Source organism: Pseudophryne corroboree, chromosome 8, assembly GCF_028390025.1.
Source record: "Pseudophryne corroboree isolate aPseCor3 chromosome 8, aPseCor3.hap2, whole genome shotgun sequence".
NCBI classification, from domain to species: domain Eukaryota; kingdom Metazoa; phylum Chordata; class Amphibia; order Anura; family Myobatrachidae; genus Pseudophryne; species Pseudophryne corroboree.
Window position 1 is genome coordinate 6,320,509 of NC_086451.1, and position 21,728 is coordinate 6,342,236.

At 53.0% G+C, this 21,728-nt stretch overlaps 1 protein-coding gene across 2 annotated transcripts in view; it reads left to right on the forward strand.

Annotated features, from left to right (window-relative positions):
* Positions 1-21,329, forward strand: part of DBH (dopamine beta-hydroxylase) — a 67,336-nt gene extending 46,007 nt beyond the window's left edge. Inside the window, exons 7-12 of one of the 2 annotated variants that reach the window (XM_063935843.1) lie at positions 5,300-5,443; positions 6,280-6,318; positions 12,326-12,385; positions 13,431-13,558; positions 15,390-15,549; positions 20,730-21,329. In XM_063935843.1, the coding sequence (XP_063791913.1) occupies positions 5,300-5,443; positions 6,280-6,318; positions 12,326-12,385; positions 13,431-13,558; positions 15,390-15,549; positions 20,730-20,843 (645 nt within the window). In that variant the 3' untranslated portion in view covers positions 20,844-21,329. The remainder of the gene's footprint in view (positions 1-5,299; positions 5,444-6,279; positions 6,319-12,325; positions 12,386-13,430; positions 13,559-15,389; positions 15,550-20,729) is intronic. The other variant, XM_063935842.1, reaches the window with a different exon arrangement.
* The last annotated feature ends 399 nt before the right edge of the window (positions 21,330-21,728 follow it).

Genomic DNA, 21,728 nt, shown 5'->3' on the forward strand with positions numbered 1-21,728 from the left:
TCAGCCTGTGACTGCGATCCCGTACACAGAAAACATGGTGGCGCTGGCGTGTCTCATCCTGTGACTGCGCTCCCGTACACAGAAAACATGGTGGCGCTGGCGTGTCTCAGCCTGTGACTGCGATCCCGTACACAGAAAACATGGTGGCGCTGGCGTGTCTCAGCCTGTGACTGCGATCCCGTACACAGAAAACATGGTGGCGCTGGCGTGTCTCAGCCTGTGACTGCGATCCCGTACACAGAAAACATGGCTCCGACGCTCATTCTACACGACCATAGAGTGCGATGCTCTAATGATCTGCGGCTAATACTACGTCTTCCTGGATCTGTGATGCCGCCTGCGGGGTCTCAATACAAGTCCTGCCGGCTGAGACATTCGCATATTTCCACACCGTATCTACGCATGGAATCTCAGGTGTGACTGCATCAGCGCACGCCTCGGAATCAGGCCCATAGCTCTGCATCAGCGCACGCCTTGGAATCAGGCCCATAGCTCTGCATCAGCGCACGCCTCGGAATCAGGCCCAGAGCTCTGCATCAGCGCACGCCTCGGAATCAGGCCCATAGCTCTGCATCAGCGCACGCCTCGGAATCAGGCCCATAGCTCTGCATCAGCGCACGCCTCGGAATCAGGCCCAGAGCTCTGCATCAGCGCACGCCTCGGAATCAGGCCCATAGCTCTGCATCAGCGCACGCCTCGGAATCAGGCCCAGAGCTCTGCATCAGCGCACGCCTCGGAATCAGGCCCAGAGCTCTGCATCAGCGCACGCCTCGGAATCAGGCCCAGAGCTCTGCATCAGCGCACGCCTCGGAATCAGGCCCAGAGCTCTGCATCAGCGCACGCCTCGGAATCAGGCCCAGAGCTCTGCATCAGCGCACGCCTCGGAATCAGGCCCATAGCTCTGCATCAGCGCACGCCTCGGAATCAGGCCCATAGCTCTGCATCAGCGCACGCCTCGGAATCAGGCCCATAGCTCTGCATCAGCGCACGCCTCGGAATCAGGCCCATAGCTCTGCATCAGCGCACGCCTCGGAATCAGGCCCAGAGCTCTGCATCAGCGCACGCCTCGGAATCAGGCCCAGAGCTCTGCATCAGCGCACGCCTCGGAATCAGGCCCAGAGCTCTGCATCAGCGCACGCCTCGGAATCAGGCCCAGAGCTCTGCATCAGCGCACGCCTCGGAATCAGGCCCATAGCTCTGCATCAGCGCACGCCTCGCAATCTGCCCGTAGCTCTTAGCAATGCCTTGGAATCTAACCCGTAGCTCTTAGCGACGCCCCGGAATCTGCCTGTAGCTCTTAGCAATGCCTCGGAATCTGCCCCGTAGCTGTTAGCGATGCCTTGGAATCTGCCCATAGCTCTTAGCGACGCCTCGGAATCTATCCTGTTGCTCTAAACGACGCCTCGGAATCTGCCCATAGCTCTTAGTGACACCTCGGAATCTGCCCGTAACCCTTAGCGACACCTCGGAATCTGCCCGTAGCCTTAAGCAACACCTCGGAATCTGCCCGTAGCTCTTAGTGATGCCTCTGAATCTGCCCGTAGCCTTTAGTGATGCCTCAGAATTTGCCCGCGGCTCTTAGCGGCGCCTCGGAATCTGCCCGTAGCTCTTAGCAACGCCTCGCAATCTGCCCGTAGCTCTTAGCGATGCCTCGGAATCTGCCCCGTAGCTCTTAGCGACGCCTCGGAATCTGCCTGTAGCTCTTAGCGACGCCTCAGAATCTGCCTGTAGCTCTTAGCAACGCCTCGGAATCTGCCCCGTAGCTGTTAGCGATGCCTTGGAATCTGCCCATAGCTCTTAGCGACGCCTCGGAATCTATCCTGTTGCTCTTAGCGACGCCTCGGAATCTGCCCATAGCTCTTAGCAACGCCTCGGAATCTGCATGTAGCTCTTAGCGATGCCTCGGAATCTGCCCGTAGCTCTTAGCGACGCCTCGGTATCTGCCCGTAGCTCTTAGTGACACCTCGGAATCTGCCCGTAACCCTTAGCGACACCTCGGAATCTGCCCGTAGCCTTTAGCAACACCTCGGAATCTGCCCGTAGCTCTTAGTGATGCCTCTGAATCTGCCTGTACCTCTTAGCAATGCCTCAAAATCTGCCCGAAGCCTTTAGCGATGCCTCGGAATCTGCCTGTAGCTCTTAGCAATGCCTCGGAATCTGCCTGTAGCTCTTAGCAATGCCTCGGAATCTGCCTGTAGCTCTTAGTGACGCCTCGGAATCTGCCCGTAGCTCCACCACAGTTGTTACCTCCAGCCTATGGATTCGAGGATCACTTATCCTCATTTGGCGGAGAAGTACCATCAAATTGGGGTTGCTATGGGGCAGTAATGAGGGGCGTACATTTGGCGCGTACATGTCAGACACCCGTTATCTGGGTGATAATATCCCAATCCCTCACCGCAGCCATTAATAGGTGTCTCCACCTGACACGTTTCTCTGACATCCTCACCAGGCTCTGTAGGTAGCGGATGGTTTTTGTGTTGCAGGCTCTTCCCCTGGACGGGATCTACATCTTCGCCTCTCAGCTACACACACATTTATCCGGGCGGAGAGTGACCACCACAATAATGCCTCGGAAGCTGCCCGTAGCTCTTAGCGACGCCTCGGTATCTGCCCGTAGCTCTTAGTGACACCTTGGAATCTGCCCGTAACCCTTAGCGACACCTCGGAATCTGCCCGTAGCCTTTAGCAACACCTCGGAATCTGCCCGTAGCTCTTAGTGATGCCTCTGAATCTGCCCTTAGCCTTTAGTGATGCCTCAGAATTTGCCCGTGGCTCTTAGCGGCGCCTCGGAATCTGCCCGTAGCTCTTAGCAACGCCTCGGAATCTGCCCGTAGCTCTTAGCAACGCCTCGCAATCTGCCCGTAGCTCTTAGCGATGCCTCGGAATCTGCCCCGTAGCTCTTAGCGACGCCTCGGAATCTACCCATAGCTCTTAGCGACGCCCCGGAATCTGCCCGTAGCTCTTAGCAACGCCTCGGAATCTGCCCCGTAGCTCTTAGCGATGCCTTGGAATCTGCCTATAGCTCTTAGCGACGCCTCGGAATCTGCCCGTAGCTCTTAGCAACGCCTCGGAATCTGCCCCATAGCTCTTAGCGATGCCTCGGAATCTGCCCCATAGCTCTTAGCGATGCCTTGGAATCTGCCCATAGCTATTAGCGACGCCTCGGAATCTGTCCTGTTGCTCTTAGCGACGCCTCGGAATCTGCCCATAGCTCTTAGCCGCGCCTCGGAATCTGCACGTAGCTCTTAGCGATGCCTCGGAATCTGCCTGTAGCTCTTAGCGACGCCTCGGTATCTGCCCGTAGCTCTTAGTGACACCTCGGAATCTGCCCGTAACCCTTAGCGACACCTCGGAATCTGCCCGTAGCCTTTAGCAACACCTCGGAATCTGCCCGTAGCTCTTAGTGATGCCTCTGAATCTGCCCGTAGCCTTTAGTGACGCCTCAGAATTTGCCCGTGGCTCTTAGCGATGCCTCGGAATCTGCCCGTAGCTCTTAGCGGCACCTCGGAATCTGCCCGTAGCTCTTAGTGATGCCTCGGAATCTGCCCGTAGCTCTTAGCGATGCCTCGGAATCTGCCCGTAGCTCTTAGCGATGCCTCGGAATCTGCCCGTAGCTCTTAGCGATGCCTCGGAATCTGCCCGTAGCTCTTAGCGATGCCTCGGAATCTGCCCGTAGCACTTAGCGATGCCTCGGAATCTGCCCGTAGCTCTTAGCGATGCCTCAGAATCTGCCCGAAGCCTTTAGCGATGCCTCGGAATCTACCTGTAGCTCTTAGCGATGCCTCAGAATTTGGCCGTAGCTCTTAGCGATGCCTCAGAACCTGCCCATAGCTCTTAGCGATGCCTCGGAACCTGCCCGTAGCTCTTAGCGACGCCTCGGAACCTGCCCGTAGCTCTTAGCGACGCCTCGGAACCTGCCCGTAGCTCTTAGCAACGCCTCGGAATCTGCCCGTAGCTCTTAGCGATACCCCGGAATCTGCCCGTAACCCTTAGCGACACCTCGGAATCTGCCCGTAGCCTTTAGCAACACCTCGGAATCTGCCCGTAGCTCTTAGTGATGCCTCTGAATCTGCCCGTAGCCTTTAGTGACCCTCAGAATTTGCCCGTGGCTCTTAGCGATGCCTCGGAATCTGCCCGTAGCTCTTAGCGGCGCCTCGGAATCTGCCCGTAGCTCTTAGCGACGCCTCGGAATCTGCCCGTAGCTCTTAGCGATGCCTCGGAATCTGCCCGTAGCTCTTAGCAATGCCTCGGAATCTGCCCGTAGCTCTCGGTGACGCCTCGGAATCTGCCCGTACCTCTTAACGATGCCTCAGAATCTGCCTGAAGCCTTTAGCGATGCCTCAGAATCTACCTGTAGCTTTTAGCGATGCCTCAGAATTTGGCCGTAGCTCTTAGCGATGCCTCAGAACCTGCCCATAGCTCTTAGCGACGCCTCGGAACCTGCCTGTAGCTCTTAGCGACGCCTCGGAATCTGCCCGTAGCTCTTAGCGATACCTCGGAATCTGCCCGTAGCTCTTAGCGATACCTCGGAATCTGCCCGTAGCTCTTAATGACGCCTCTGAATCTGCCTGTAGCTGTCAGTGACGCCTCAGCATCTGCCCGTACCTCTTAGCAATGCCTCAGAATCTGCCCGAAGCCTTTAGCGATGCCTCGGAATCTGCCTGTAGCTCTTAGCAATGCCTCGGAATCTGCCCGTAGCTCTTAGTGATGCTTTGGAATATGCCCGTAGCTGTTAGTGACGCCTCGGAATCTGCCCGTAGCTCTTAGTGACGCCTTGGAATATGCCCGTAGCTCTTAGCGACGCCTCTGAATTTGCCTGTACCTCTTAGCAATGCCTCAAAATCTGCCTGTAGCTCTTAGCAATGCCTCGGAATCTGCCTGTAGCTCTTAGCAATGCCTCGGAATCTGCCTGTAGCTCTTAGCAATGCCTCGGAATCTGCCTGTAGCTCTTAGTGACGCCTCGGAATCTGCCTGTAGCTCTTAGCAATGCCTCGGAATCTGCCTGTAGCTCTTAGTGACGCCTCGGAATCTGCCCGTAGCTCCACCACAGTTGTTACCTCCAGCCTATGGATTCGAGGATCACTTATCCTCATTTGGCGGAGAAGTACCATCAAATTGGGGTGGCTATGGGGCAGTAATGAGGGGCGTACATTTGGCGCGTACATGTCAGACACCCGTTATCTGGGTGATAATATCCCAGTCCCTCACCGCAGCCATTAATAGGTGTCTCCACCTGACGCGTTTCTCTGACACCCTCACCAGGCTCTGTAGGTAGCGGATGGTTTTTGTGTTGCAGGCTCTTCCCCTGGACGGGATCTACATCTTCGCCTCTCAGCTACACACACATTTATCCGGGCGGAGAGTGACCACCACAATAGTCCGGGATGGAAAAGAAATCGGGATTGTGAATGAAGATAAACATTTCAGTCCACATTTCCAGGTAAGGAACAGATATCTGTGGCCTGTAGACGTATTATCTGCAGAATAGCGGAATGGCGGATGCACGGATATCTGTGGTCTGTAGACGTATTATCTGCAGAATAGCGGAATGGCGGATGCGCGGATATCTGTGGCCTGTAGACGTATTATCTGCAGAATAGCGGAATGGCGGATGCGCGGATATCTGTGGCCTGTAGACGTATTATCTGCAGAATAGCGGAATGGCGGATGCGCGGATTAATCTACTTATTGAATCTGAGAATATTCCTCACATGAGCATGACTGGTGGCCTCTGACCTCTGACCCTTCAGCCTCATAACCTGTTATAGAGGGGAGGACATTTTGTCGGCTGGACCTATTAGAACATAGTCTGTCATGGTGGTGATGGGGGCCCAGGAATACAGGGCCCGATGCCAAGACGAAAGACACCACCGGTCACCATTTACTAAGCCCTACAGTCTGTGAGAACCGGAAGTAGGGCACTTCAGTGATAAGTGATAAAGTGGAGAGAGACAAAGGAGTCTATGTACTAAGCCTTGAAGAGAAATAAAGCACCAGCCAATCAGCTCCTAACTGCCATGTTCCATGCTGATTGGTTGGTACTTTATCTCTCTCCAATATTTGATACACCTCCCCCTTGGTCTCATGTGGTCTGAGTACAAGTCTGGGCGCTGCCTCAGGTACATCATCTAAGTTACTCTGGGCTCCGTTTATGTAGAGAAGAATGACGCCGCTCGGGCATCAGAGACATTATTCTACTGGTAGACATTCCCCGAAGGACAGGTCTGGTAACCGTGAGTGTAATCTGTACTGACACATTCGTGTTACTGCCCGCAGGAGATCCGCATGTTAAAGAAGCCGGTTCAAGTTTTACCAGTAAGTGAAATTCAGTTTTACCTGAAAATTGTCAGCCATTTTGTTGTTGTCAGCCGCTGTCGGCCATTTTGTTGTTGTCAGCCATTGTCACTTTGTTGTTGACTGAATGTAAAGAAGATAACAGTACTACGTTGCTTCCTTATATTTCTATTCTATAATGGAGTACACACAATCATGTGACGTTTGGCAACAGGTTGGAACTTTTACGTTAAGTGCAGTTCAAACATTTGTATTTTTATAAGCAGCACCGAGGGTCACACACAGCAACAATCTGTCACATTTCTGCAGTCATGTAAGCTGCTGCAGCATCACTGCCCCCACATGTGCATTTCTGCAGTCATGTAAGCTGCTGCTGCACCACTGACCCCACGTGTATTTCTGCAGTCATGTAAGCTGCTGCCGCATCACTGCCCCCACATGTGCATTTCTGCAGTCATGTAAGCTGCTGCCCCATCACTGCCCCCACATGTGCATTTCTGCAGTCATGTAATCTGCTGCTGCACCACTGCCCCCACATGTGTATTTCTGCAGTCATGTAAGCTGCTGCCGCATCACTGCCCCATGTGTATTTCTACAGTCATGTAAGCTGCTGCCGCATCACTGCCCCCACATGTGCATTTCTACGTCATGTAAGCTGCTGTCGCATCACTGCCCCATGTGTATTTCTCCAGTCATGTAAGCTGCTGTCACATCACTGCTCCCACATGTGCATTTCTGCAGTCATGTAAGCTGCTTCTGCACCACTGCCCCCACATGTGCATTTCTGCAGTCATGTAAGCTGCTGCCGCATCACTGCAGTCATGTAAGCTGCTGCTGCACCACTGAACCCACATGTGTATTTCTGCAGTCATGTAAGCTGCTGCCGCATCACTGCCCCCACATGTGCATTTCTGCAGTCATGTAAGCTGCTGCCCCATCACTGCCCCATGTGTATTTCTGCAGTCATGTAAGCTGCTGCCGCATCACTGCCCCCACATGTGCATTTCTGCAGTCATGTAAGCTGCTGCTGCACCACTGTCCCCACATGTGCATTTCTGCAGTCATGTAAGCTGCTGCCGCATCACTGCCCCCACATGTGTATTTCTGCAGTCATGTAAGCTGCTGCCGCATCACTGCCCCCACATGTGCATTTCTGCAGTCATGTAAGCTGCTACTGCACCACTGCCCCCACATGTTCATTTCTGCAGTCATGTAAGCTGCTGCCGCATCACTGCCCCCACATGTGCATTTCTGCAGTCATGTAAGCTGCTGCTGCACCACTGCCCCACGTGTATTTCTGCAGTCATGTAAGCTGCTGCCCCATCACTGCCCCCACATGTGTATTTCTCCAGTCATGTAAGCTGCTGCCCCATCACTGCTCCCACATGTGTATTTCTCCAGCCATGTAAGCTGCTGCCCCATCACTGCCCCCACATGTGTATTTCTCCAGTCATGTAAGCTGCTGCACCACTGCCCCACGTGTATTTCTGCAGTCATGTAAGCTGCTGCCCCATCACTGCCCCCACATGTGTATTTCTCCAGTCATGTAAGCTGCTGCACCACTGCCCCACGTGTATTTCTGCAGTCATGTAAGCTGCTGCCCCATCACTGCCCCCACATGTGCATTTCTCCAGTCATGTAAGCTGCTGCCCCATCACTGCCCCCACATGTGTATTTCTCCAGTCATGTAAGCTGCTGCCGCATCACTGCCCCATGTGTATTTCTACAGTCATGTAAGCTGCTGCCGCATCACTGCCCCCACATGTGCATTTCTACAGTCATGTAAGCTGCTGTCGCATCACTGCCCCATGTGTATTTCTCCAGTCATGTAAGCTGCTGTCACATCACTGCTCCCACATGTGTATTTCTCCAGCCATGTAAGCTGCTGCCCCATCACTGCCCCATGTGTATTTCTCCAGTCATGTAAGCTGCTGTCGCATCACTGCTCCCACATGTGCATTTCTCTAGTCATGTAAGCTGCTGCCGCATCACTGCCCCCACATGTGCATTTCTGCAGTCATGTAAGCTGCTGCTGCACCACTGAACCCACATGTGTATTTCTGCAGTCATGTAAGCTGCTGCCGCATCACTGCCCCCACATGTGCATTTCTGCAGTCATGTAAGCTGCTGCCCCATCACTGCCCCATGTGTATTTCTACAGTCATGTAAGCTGCTGCCGCATCACTGCCCCCACATGTGCATTTCTACAGTCATGTAAGCTGCTGTCGCATCACTGCCCCCACATGTGTATTTCTCCAGTCATGTAAACTGCTGCCGCATCACTGCCCCATGTGTATTTCTACAGTCATGTAAGCTGCTGCCGCATCACTGCCCCCACATGTGCATTTCTGCAGTCATGTAAGCTGCTGCCGCATCACTGCAGTCATGTAAGCTGCTGCTGCACCACTGAACCCACATGTGTATTTCTGCAGTCATGTAAGCTGCTGCCGCATCACTGCCCCCACATGTGCATTTCTGCAGTCATGTAAGCTGCTGCCCCATCACTGCCCCATGTGTATTTCTACAGTCATGTAAGCTGCTGCCGCATCACTGCCCCCACATGTGCATTTCTACAGTCATGTAAGCTGCTGTCGCATCACTGCCCCATGTGCATTTCTCCAGTCATGTAAGCTGCCGTCGCATCACTGCCCCATGTGTATTTCTACAGTCATGTAATCTGCTGCCGCATCACTGCCCCCACATGTGTATTTCTACAGTCATGTAAGCTGCTGCCCCATCACTGCCACCACATGTGCATTTCTCCAGTCATGTAAGCTGCTGTCGCATCACTGCCCCCACATGTGCATTTCTGCAGTCATGTAAGCTGCTGTCGCATCACTGCCCCCACATGTGTATTTCTCCAGTCATGTAAGCTGCTGCCGCATCACTGCCCCATGTGTATTTCTACAGTCATGTAAGCTGCTGCCGCATCACTGCCCCCACATGTGCATTTCTCCAGTCATGTAAGCTGCTGTCGCATCACTGCCCCCACATGTGCATTTCTGCAGTCATGTAAGCTGCTGCCGCATCACTGCCACATGTGCATTTCTGCAGTCATGTAAGCTGCTGTCGCATCACTGCCCCCACATGTGTATTTCTCCAGTCATGTAAGCTGCTGTCACATCACTGCCCCATGTGTATTTCTACAGTCATGTAAGCTGCTGCCGCATCACTGCCCCCACATGTGCATTTCTGCAGTCATGTAAGCTGCTGCCCCATCACTGCCCCCACATGTGCATTTCTGCAGTCATGTAAGCTGCTGTCGCATCACTGTCCCATGTGTATTTCTACAGTCATGTAAGCTGCTGTCGCATCACTGCCCCATGTGCATTTCTCCAGTTATGTAAGCTGCCATCGCATCACTGCCCCATGTGTATTTCTACAGTCATGTAAGCTGCTGCCGCATCACTGCCCCCACATGTGTATTTCTACAGTCATGTAAGCTGCTGTCGCATCACTGCCCCATGTGCATTTCTCCAGTCATGTAAGCTGCCGTCGCATCACTGCCCCATGTGTATTTCTACAGTCATGTAATCTGCTGCCGCATCACTGCCCCCACATGTGCATTTCTGCAGTCATGTAAGCTGCTGCCCCATCACTGCCCCCACATGTGCATTTCTGCAGTCATGTAAGCTGCTGTCGCATCACTGTCCCATGTGTATTTCTACAGTCATGTAAGCTGCTGTCGCATCACTGCCCCATGTGCATTTCTCCAGTTATGTAAGCTGCCATCGCATCACTGCCCCATGTGTATTTCTACAGTCATGTAAGCTGCTGCCGCATCACTGCCCCCACATGTGTATTTCTACAGTCATGTAAGCTGCTGTCGCATCACTGCCCCATGTGCATTTCTCCAGTCATGTAAGCTGCCGTCGCATCACTGCCCCATGTGTATTTCTACAGTCATGTAAGCTGCTGCCCCATCACTGCCACCACATGTGCATTTCTCCAGTCATGTAAGCTGCTGTCGCATCACTGCCCCCACATGTGCATTTCTGCAGTCATGTAAGCTGCTGTCGCATCACTGCCCCCACATGTGTATTTCTCCAGTCATGTAAGCTGCTGCCGCATCACTGCCCCATGTGTATTTCTACAGTCATGTAAGCTGCTGCCGCATCACTGCCCCCACATGTGCATTTCTCCAGTCATGTAAGCTGCTGTCGCATCACTGCCCCCACATGTGCATTTCTGCAGTCATGTAAGCTGCTGCCGCATCACTGCCACATGTGCATTTCTGCAGTCATGTAAGCTGCTGTCGCATCACTGCCCCCACATGTGTATTTCTCCAGTCATGTAAGCTGCTGTCACATCACTGCCCCATGTGTATTTCTACAGTCATGTAAGCTGCTGCCGCATCACTGCCCCCACATGTGCATTTCTGCAGTCATGTAAGCTGCTGCCCCATCACTGCCCCCACATGTGCATTTCTCCAGTCATGTAAGCTGCTGCCGCATCACTGCCCCCACATGTGCATTTCTGCAGTCATGTAAGCTGCTGCCGCATCACTGCCCCCACATGTGCATTTCTGCAGTCATGTAAGCTGCTGCCCCATCACTGCCCCCACATGTGCATTTCTCCAGTCATGTAAGCTGCTGCCCCATCACTGCCCCCACATGTGCATTTCTCCAGTCATGTAAGCTGCTGCCGCATCACTGCCCCCACATGTGCATTTCTCCAGTCATGTAAGCTGCTGCCGCATCACTGCCCCCACATGTGCATTTCTGCAGTCATGTAAGCTGCTGCCCCATCACTGCCCCCACATGTGCATTTCTCCAGTCATGTAAGCTGCTGCCCCATCACTGCCCCCACATGTGTATTTCTACAGTCATGTAAGCAACTTGCCCCCCTCCATGTGCATCTGCCTGGCCAGAGAAACACTGATGAGTATGAGGGTTATTCCTCACTGTACACCAGACACAGGATTATGCTATGCGGTCCTAGTATTTATTATAAGGTGGCGGGGGGCTGCGGTGTCTGAGTCCAGCTATAAGGAGAGTATGAGAAGCGCTGTGCAGTAACCACATCCCAGTCTCAATACCATACACTCAGGAGGAGGTATTGGATCTATGCTAATACCCCATAAAACTTTCGTAATCTAATTTCTGATCTTAACCTCTGTATAAGTAATTCTGCTGAAAGAGATCTGACTCCTGAGAGCCGCTCCGGGAGCGGTCTATAACCGGGCGCGGGTACAGGACGCTGCCCCTACGGTGGTATATCATTATAAGAAAACGCTTCACACGTAGCAGCCAGTGCGTTCTAGCGTTCTCCTGTTATGTCCGATCACTGACGGTTACAGGGACATCAGGCTGGAGCAAAACCCAAAACAAGGAATTTGGATGGCGAATGTCGGCACTCTTGTGTCTGGAGTACCGCTCCGTTAGTGGTGCTCAGTAAGCGTAGCACGCACATCTTGGCCGTTTCCACTTGGTGGCGCTGTCAGATTGCTCCCATACATAATAAATGTACTTCGCTCAATTTGCTCATATTTGTGTTTTTGGTTTTTAAATGGCAATGGTTTCCTGCGGCTGTAAGTGTTGGTGGGGTTAGAGAATAGGCCCCACACTAACGCAGAAGAAAGTGCAGCGGTACGCGGCCTCCGCCAGCTACAGATCCCAAGACCCAGGATTCTCAGCAGGTCCGGGCCAGGATGATGGGAGTTATAGTTCGCAAGCCTGAGCTTCAGAATTGCCAACGTGAATATTATTTCCTGGAACGTATTGGGCTGGTGCATCTAACATGCGTCTTACCATCCGCCTCCGTGTGACCTTCAGCAAGGAGCACTGAAAATAAATAGCTCTGGCCAGATAGTATAAAGGCTTTAGTGAAAGGCACATAATTAAGCCATGGATATGTAGGAACAGTTGCAGGAAGTTGTGTAGAAATAAAATGCATGAAAAACGTTAGTTCTAAGCTTCCAGGATCCAGTCTTGAAATCCTGCGCCTGGGAATGGGGTCACTGAGCAGTATGCACGCCCTAATCTCTGCCAGGGGGTCCTAAATGTGTTCTCTCTGCTTGTACTCACAGGGGGATCAGCTGATAACCAGCTGCTCATACAACACGGAGGACAGAAGCGGAGTGACAGTGGTAAGAGATTGCATATTGCGGCGTCACGGGCGTAGCGTTGGCGCACTGCTGAGTTACAGGATTTTATGTCGCCGTCCCTGAGCTACCTCCCACCTCTGACCTCTGCGGACTGATAATGTTACACACACACAGGAAATATGTGTCAGTAAGATGCAGGTAACCTTAAAGCGGCAATCCCACATCCAAAGTTTTATATTTTTTTCTTTAAAAAGCAAATGTACTTAGGGGGTCATTCCGACCCGTTCTCACGCAGCGGTTCTTCGTTGCGACGACGCCAGCGCTGAAAGTGATCGCAGCAGCGATCGCAAGAAGATTGACGGCGGGGAGGTGTTCCGAGGCGCATCTACTCACCGTTTTCCGGGCGTGGAGATCTGAACACAGGCGTGTCCAGGCGTTTGGAGGGCGGATGTCTGACGTCAATCCCGGGACCTTCATCGCTGGATCCGTCGTACAGGGTAAGTAGGTCTGACCCTGGTCTTGTTTTGCAGGAAACTTTTTTTTAGCATAGCAGGGCTGCACAATAGATCGCACCCTGCTGTGCTAAAATACGCTCCCCCATAGTCGGCGTCTAGTGGATCGCACGAGCAGGAAAAAGTTGCTACATGCGATCTACTCGGAATGACCCCCTTAAACCTGTATTTGTACAAATGAGTACTTCCTTTTCAAAATATCTCTGGAGTGTGCAAAATATGGGGGACACACACACACACACACACACACACGCGTTGGCACGGACAGAGGAGGAAAAGGGGTGGAAGGTAAGAGTGGATTTTACAGTACAGAGAGCAAGTATTCCGAGAGGCAGTGTTCCATGTGACTGTGGTTGTCGTGGTAACCACATGTCACTGACTATCCCCTCCCCCATGATACGATACAGACAGCACGGATAGGTCAGAGCTGTAGTAGCGTCCCCTGGCTGCAATAAGGGGCTCAGGGTAACTATGGGAAGAACCCTGCGGTGATAACAGTTACCCCAGGGTGCCAGCACAATGAACGCCAACGCAGCGCTCTGGGAATCACACTGTCGCCCCTCTGTTGTCTGCAGGGCGGATTCAGCATCACGGATGAGATGTGCGTGAACTACATCCACTATTACCCCCGTACTGAGCTGGAGCTGTGCAAGAGCCACGTGGATCCGGGATACCTGAGAAAGTACTTCAACCTGGTGAACAGGTGAGTGACAGAGGTGGCGGCAGGGGAGACCGGGGGGTGGTGTTGGGGGGGTGACACGTAAGAAGGAGACCCGAGGACAAATATGGGGTTACTATGACAACAGAAGTTCAGTCCAGACCCGAGTAACACCATGGTGCGCTGCAGGTGGGGAAGATGTGACATGTGAATGGAGAGTTAGATTTGGGAGGGGCGTGTCCTATCCGTACCTGCCAACATTCAGTGTCTCCTGTCTGGGAGGAGCCTGCAGAGGAGAAGCTGGCGGCCACTTTGGGGGCGGGGCAAGGTGCTGCCATCATTAGGTCCTGCACCGTCGTGTTATAATGCCACGGATTGCAGATCCACGGTAAACGTGTGTGATTGTGTCATTTTGGGGGTAATTCAGACCTGATCGCTCGCTAGCATTTTTTGCAGCGCTGCGATCAGGTCAGAACTGTGCATGTGTATGCACCGCATTGCGCAGACGCGTCGCACAGGTACAAAGCGGATCGCCGCTCAGCGATGGGTTTGTGTGATGAATCCATTCGCACGGGCGATCGTAAGGAGACTGGCAGGAAGAGGGCGTTTGTGGGTGGCAACTGACCGTTTTCTGGGAGTGGTTGGAAAAACACAGGCGTGTCCAGGCGTTTGCAGGGCGGGTGTCTGACGTCAATTCCGCCCCCGGACAGGCTGAAGTGATCGCAGCGGCTGAGTAAGTTCTGGGCTACTCAGACAAAACTTTTTTGTACCGCTCGGCTGCACTTGCGATCGCACACTTGCAAAGCGAAAATACACTCCCCTATAGGTGGCGACTATCTGATCGCAGCGCTGCAAATAAAACCCTAGTGAGCGATCAGGTCTGAATTAGGTCCTTTTATCCGTACGGAGCAGCCATTACCTGTATTATCCCCCCATCCAGCCCAGTAAGCGAGACCACCCACAGCCTCCGGGACAATAGACAAGCGCGGTCCTAGCTCAGATCTGAGCCGCAGCGTAAGAATAAAGCAGTTATGTGAATTCTGTGTGGGCTACGGCCCTCATTCCGAGTTGTTCGCTCGCAAGCTGCTTTTAGCAGCATTGCACACGCTAAGCCGCCGCCTACTGGGAGTGAATCTTAGCTTATCAAAATTGCGAATGAAAGATTAGCAGAATTGTGAATAGAAATTTCTGTGCAGTTTCTGAGTAGCTCCACAGTTACTCGGCATCTGCGATCAGTTCAGAGCTTGTCGTTCTTGGTTTGACGTCACAAACACACCCAGCGTTCGCCCAGACACTCCCCCGTTTCTCCAGCCACTCCCGCGTTTTTCCCAGAAACGGCAGCGTTTTTTCGCACACACCCATAAAACGGCCAGTTTTCCGCCCAGAAACACCCACTTCCTGTCAATCACATTACGATCACCAGAACGAAGAAAAAACCTCGTAATGCCGTGAGTAAAATACCTAACTGCATAGCAAATTTACTTGGCGCAGTCGCACTGCGGACATTGCGCATGCGCAATTAGCGGAAAATCGCTGCGATGCGAAGAAAATTACCGAGCGAACAACTCGGAATGAGGGCCTACATGCAGAAGCAGCCAGTATTTACCCTGCATGCAGATATAATCCATGTATGTGCCCCCCCCCGTATTGCAGCATTGTGTGCTCCAGATATAAGTTACTTGCCCTCACCGTGTATATATAATATATGATGCCATTCTTCTGTATTACATTAGAGTAACAAGCAGAGACCCGTTTAGACTTTTGCATCCCGGCACGGAGAGATACATCCCCTCAGTACAGGACCCCGGGTGGGGGTATACATACGCCGCCCTATTGTGGCACTATAAGTACTGTATAACAACTGTCCCTCCCGCAGGTTCAGCGGGGACGAGGTCTGCACGTGTCCCCAGGCGGCTGTCACCGAGCAGTTTGGCGAGGTCCCATGGAATTCCTTCAGCAGCGAGGTCCTGGACGCCTTGTACGGCTATTCCCCAATCTCCATGCATTGCAACAAATCCTCCGCCCTGCGCTATCCAGTGAGTATCCGCACTCTCCGCGTGATGAATGACGCGCTAGAATAAGCCTTCTGGATTTTCTGGGGCTACATGCAAAGCCGCACAGGTGACCCGCACAGGTGACCCCGCTGGCACTGGGTAGAGGCACATTTTTTTAACTGGGAACTTTGTTTGGAATGGAAATCCCATATCGCAATATCGCCAGCGTGCCATCATCTGCGCACAAAGGAGGCCACCGATTTGCTGCGAATACACCCTAATGAAAAGACACTACTGACATTACCGCACCGCCCAAGATTTATACCTGCAAAATAATCCCAGACCCCATTCCAGTAAAATAACCCCCCTCCCCCCCAACCATTTCAGGCCCCCTGTATGGTAGTGTCACACCGTACAGCACTTCACACATATTTTGGAATGTGATCGCCCCGTTATGTCTGTAACACTCCCCCTGTTCTTCTACAAACTCCGGGAAGTGGAGGCCGCGTGGGGCCTAGATTCCATTCTGCGCTGCGCCTCTTCCGTACACCGCGCCGGCGACTGCTCTCGCTGTCACTAAACGCAAATGCTGTTCTCTGTAGTCGCACAGGTGCAGCGACCTGTATTGCACACATCACAGACCGCAGTTTAAGCGGTGCACAAAAATAAGCTATGGAGGCCCAGAAGTACAACCAAGGCTGCTCCACCTGCATATTTGCCCAGTTTACAGTAGCTGTGCTCAGGGTACTCATTCCCCTTGTCATGCAGCGGTTGCATCAGCCATTACTCGCTACCTGCGGCCTACGCACTTCACAAGTGCTCTGAAGAATACCAATGGCACGTCGAAGGGCCGAGCCCCGGCTTTCTAGGCCGTGAGGCACGGAAACCTGTAATTCCCTGATCTGTGCACCGCGTGGCCCTGTACGGCGCTCTCCCCCATTCGCTCGTGAACGCGGCTCTGTTTTCACTCCGCACTGGGTGATATGTTTTCCCACGGGGAAGGAACAAGTAATCTCTTTCGGATAAACACTACTAATGCGCCTCTCACCCACGCGGCAAGTGAGAGGAAATAAACACAAGTTCTCTCTCTGGCGCGCTGCGGAGGGGGCGGAATTCCTGAGCTGCTGGAGAATAGAGAAGTGATTATATCCCCCGGCTCTGTGGGAAGGTGTTTCAGGGAAATTGAATGACAGATTTCATGCTGCACGGAGCAGAAGTAAAAGAGAAAGAGCCCTATAGAGAGATTAGCTCGCCCCGCCGCTGGGGTACAGCTGAGCCAGTGACCCAGAATAACACTGGATATTATATATAGGGAGGATGTGAGTCCAGAACGGTTACAGGGAGCTGTTTCCACCGCGCAGCTTCTTCACCGTAGCCGGGGCAGCTGTGGCACTACCATTTCTCCCTGGCGGCTGTCACTCCGAGCTCCGCACAGCGCCTAATGCACAGATTTATGGGAACGCAATCTATACGCACGTCTCCAATGTTTCTAGATATGCGCACGTGCAGAAACCGCACTGAGCACGGAGTGCGGGTCTGGGACTGCAATGTCGCTCGCAGTGGGGGGAAAGGGGGGGGGGGGCGACCGGCAACGTGCCAGAAAATGAGGGGTGTCACGCCTGTTTCATAGACGCGGTGAAGCCAGTGGCTGCGTCCTAGGGCTGGTCTGCGCAGCGCGATTTCACCGGACATTCTGAGTAACCTGAGGGTCATGCAGCTGATCGGACGCAGCAGCAGATCACAGCTGTCGGCAGTTGCCGTCTTTTACCACAAGACTCCTCTTGCAGCTTTTGCATATTCTACCACAGTCGCTGTGTACAAAGACGCAGTGGCTGAGCTATGGCGTCCACCTCTGACAGCCCCATAATTACTACGCCTGACTGACTCCCAGCGCCCCTGCCTCGTTCCCAGCACCCCTACCTCATTCCCAGCCCACCTGCCTCGTTCCCAGCACCCCTACCTCATTCCCAGCCCACCTGCCTCATTCCCAGCGCCCCTGCCTCATTCCCAGCCCACCTGCCTCATTCCCAGCGCCCCTGCCTCATTCCCAGCGCACCTGCCTCATTTCCAGCGCCCCTGCCTCATTCCCAGCCCACCTGCCTCATTCCCAGCGCCCCTGCCTCATTCCCAGCACACCTGCCTCATTTCCAGCGCACATGCCTCATTCCCAGCACCCCTCCCTCATTTCCAGCGCCCCTGCCTCATTTCCCAGGCCACCTTCCTCATTCCCAGCGCCCCTGCCTCATTTCCAGCGCCCCTGCCTCATTCCCAGCGCCCCTGCCTCATTCCCAGCGCCCCTGCCTCATTCCCAGCGTGCCTGCCTCATTCCCAGTGCCCCTGCCTCATTCCAGGCGCCCCTGCCTCATTCACGGCACATCCTCATTCCCGGCACCCCTGCCTCACTCCCAGCGTCCCTGCCTCATTCCCAGCGCCCCTGCCTCATTCCCAGCGTCCCTGCCTCATTCCAGGTGCCTCTGCCTCATTCCCAGCACCCCTGCCTCAACTCCGGCACCATGCCTCATCTCTGGCGCCCCTGCCTCATTCCCAGTGCCCCTGCCTCATTCCTGGCACATTCCTCATTCCCGGCGCCCCTGCCACATTCCCAGTGCCCCTATCTCATTCCCGGCACCCCTGCCTCAGTCCCACCGCCCCTTCCTCATTCCCCGCACACCTCTCTCATTCCCGGTGCCCCTGCCTCATTCCCCGCACACCTGCCTCATTCCCGGCGCCCCTGCCTCATTCACCGCACACCTGCCTCATTCCCGGCGCCCCTGCCTCATTCACCGCACACCTGCCTCATTCCCCGCACACCTGCCTCATTCCCGGCGCCTCTGCCTCATTCCCGGCGCCTCTGCCTCATTCCCCGCACACCTGCCTCATTCCCGGCGCCCCTGCCTCATTCCCTGCACACCTCCCTCATTCCCGGCGCCCCTGCCTCATTCCCCGCACACCTGCCTCATTCCCCGCACACCTGCCTCATTCCCGGCTCCCCTGCCTCATTCCTGGCGCCCCTGCCTCATTCCTGGCGCCCCTGCCTCAGTCCCGGCGCCCCTGCCTCGTTCCCAGCTCCCCTGCCTCAGTCCCGGCGCCCCTCCCTCATTCCCGATTTTCCGGCTCCCCTGCCTCATTCCCAGCGCCCCTGCTGGCTGGGAGCAGTGTTTCCTGAGAGCAGGACAGTCCCCGGATCCATACTGCCAGCACTACCTATATAATTGTACTAATTACAGAAGGTGGCTGTGCCCAGGGAGCTTACCATCTAAGAGGTGTGGGGGAGGTATCCGGTCTATAGATCCACATTAAAAAGGTCTACAGTGAGTAAGTCGAACACTAATGGTCGACACGCATTAGGATGACAGGATCAAAATGTTGACACTTTTTTTTTCTACATTTTTACAACTTTTGCTGCATTTACTATCTATGTCTCACACTATCACCATTAGTAACCTGGTGGCGAGAGAAGCAGCGAGCCGCGGGGGGACGCATTTCAACAAATTGGGGTAAAGAGTTCAAAAACACAAAACATCACCCACATATTTTTTGAAAGTCGACTTTTTGACCCTGTTCACCTAATGACAGACATTGTCTATATTTTTAATCTTCTGTATCACAACCGTGGGGGAACGCATGATTCATGCCGCACTCTCCGGTGTCACCGCCATAGTCACATACACCGTCTCCTTTACCTTCTATAAATAGGACAAATAAATTGCAGGTGACAACCGGCGCGGAACGCTGAACACTGCACCTGTCTGCACCAGTGACTGCCCGGCACTGAAGGGTGCGCAATTCATCACCGGCATGGTGCGTGGCGGTTCTGCCCTCACTGCTCACCGCGCACTCAGGGTGCAGGAACAGCTGGGACACTGGCTTACATACCATGTGCGAATTTAAATGTTTTTTCCTAGATCATTTTCTGAATAGTACTTTGTTAAAATGTTTTGTTTTTCGTTTCGTTTTTTTTTTTTTTTGCAATGAATTACAAAAGATTATATATATATATATATATATATATATATACATACATACATACATACATATATACATACATACACACACTGCTGAGCGCATTTATAGATCTTCAAATAACACCTGCGCAGGATGGCGTTCAGGCAGAAGTCTCTATATACGGAATTAGAATATTTCAGCTGGAGTCATTTGTAAAACAAAAAATACTAAATGTTTAAGTGCATTTAACCAATGATAGTTTATAAGGATACCGGGCGCACAGAGAGATCCCCCTTCCCCTCCCCCCGCCTGAGGAACAAGCTCTTGGGCCTAAATTGTTCCAACAGTGAAACAGGCGCAAAAGTTGCATGTTTCCGTCCAGAGAGCGCAGTATTTGTAAACAGCCAATCACAAGCGCCGGTCATTATCACCATCATATGTCTGCAGTTGCGTGCACTATACGTGTCCTGCGTGAGGCTTTCCCCACCCCCGTACCGCCTCTCTGGTTGCAGACGCAATTTCTGGGCATGTGAAGACACGTTACCCGCTAATAAAACAACCAGCAGACAGGTTCAGTCACGTAGATAGCTGGGTGTCCGGATGGAGGGTGGACAGTAAATGGATAGTCAATAGGCCCACACCAGAGGGTCGACAGGTAATTGTCAACATGGGCTTATGTCAACAGGGTCAAAAGGTTGACACAAAAGAGGTGATGTCACCAGCTGGTGACATCGTAGTTGAGCACACAAAATGGCCGCCTCCTGTGTGGAGAGAGGATGGTTCTGTCACTGCTGCGACCCGGAGATAATAAATAACAGCAGCGGCCGTGTGAGAGAGCGACACAGTTATTGCGCTTTCATTTCTAGATGAAGAATTAATGGGCTCATTTATCAAATTGTAAAAATCAGATTGGAAAGGAATGAATAATTCACCAGCATTTCATCAGGAAAATCCCCCCCGCCCGGCGTCCGCTGCCTCAGTCTCTCTCTGTCACCGGTAATATAAGAGCGCCCGTCTTTACTAAACAGCGAAATGCGCATTTTCCCAGAGGATATCGGCCAACGCTGGTCCATGGACAAGTGTAACACTCACTGTGGCCCCATCTAGGGATATTATTGGTTTAGGGCTGTCCACACGTTGTACCACTGTTCCCCTGACTACCGTCCTATACATCCTGCATCGCTCAGCGGCCATTTTGGAGCTATTGGGTTATAGAGAATACAGAGATCCCCCCCTGTATTGGGACCACCCTGACAGGGTCATATTCTGTTTTCCAGGGCGAGTGGGAGAAGCAGCCGCTACCACACATCAAAGCGGCCTTGCCCCCCGTGGACACAAGCTGCCCGCCAGAGGACGCGGCCACCACAGGGCCAACCTTTGTTAAGGTTTGAAGCGGAGAATTTCCTGAGGACTGTGGGGGACCAGTGACTGTGCGGGTGACAGAATGGAAACACCCGACAAGAGCGCTGTGTTACTATCATGTGCTGCCTGCAATCCGGCACTTGGACCCTCGCATTATTGCGCCGTCTGCCCCGGTCTAGAAACCACCATTATACATGATGTACAGTCTATTCAATATTAACCCCCGGCCGCAGGAGCTAATTGGCTGTAGAGGGCGTCCTACAGTCGTAAGCTGACCCCCTCCCCCGAGACGACATCTACAGCCAGATAAGCCCCTTGCGGGCGGGAGTTCACCCATTATGGGGCTGATTCTGGCCCAGCTGATGCGTCACCTGCCCCTATAATCGCTGTAACAACTCTGCCCCCTAGAGGAGCCTGTGCATGCTGTAGAAGGAAACCCCAATTCCCCCTGATCACTGGTGAATAATTGTGAACTTTTCTGATGAAAAATAAAGCATTCATTAGTTTCTAACCTATCTACTTGTGAGCTGCATAATTCAGACAACATATTATAAAGTGATTGGTAGATTATACTGTATATGCCGGGGTCTAGAAACGCATTGTGTGATTCAGTTTTTCTCAACATAATAAAAGAATTGAAACATATAACCCTGGTCAACGCGTTTCTGTGCCTGTCAGTTTGCAGGTGAATCTGAGCCGGGAGTGACTGACGCATTTCAGAAGAAGGGAAAACTTTTGTCAAGGATTCGCAAGGACTCCCGGCGGCTAATCTATCTCCGTGTGTTGTTACTAGAGGGAAATAAGGCAGCGACAGCTGGTGACCGGCCAGCAACGCTCTCCCCAGACTTCACCGAGCAGCTAATGAGTCTTCCAAAGGTTACACGGTGCACAGGTTGGGAATTAGGAGACGCACA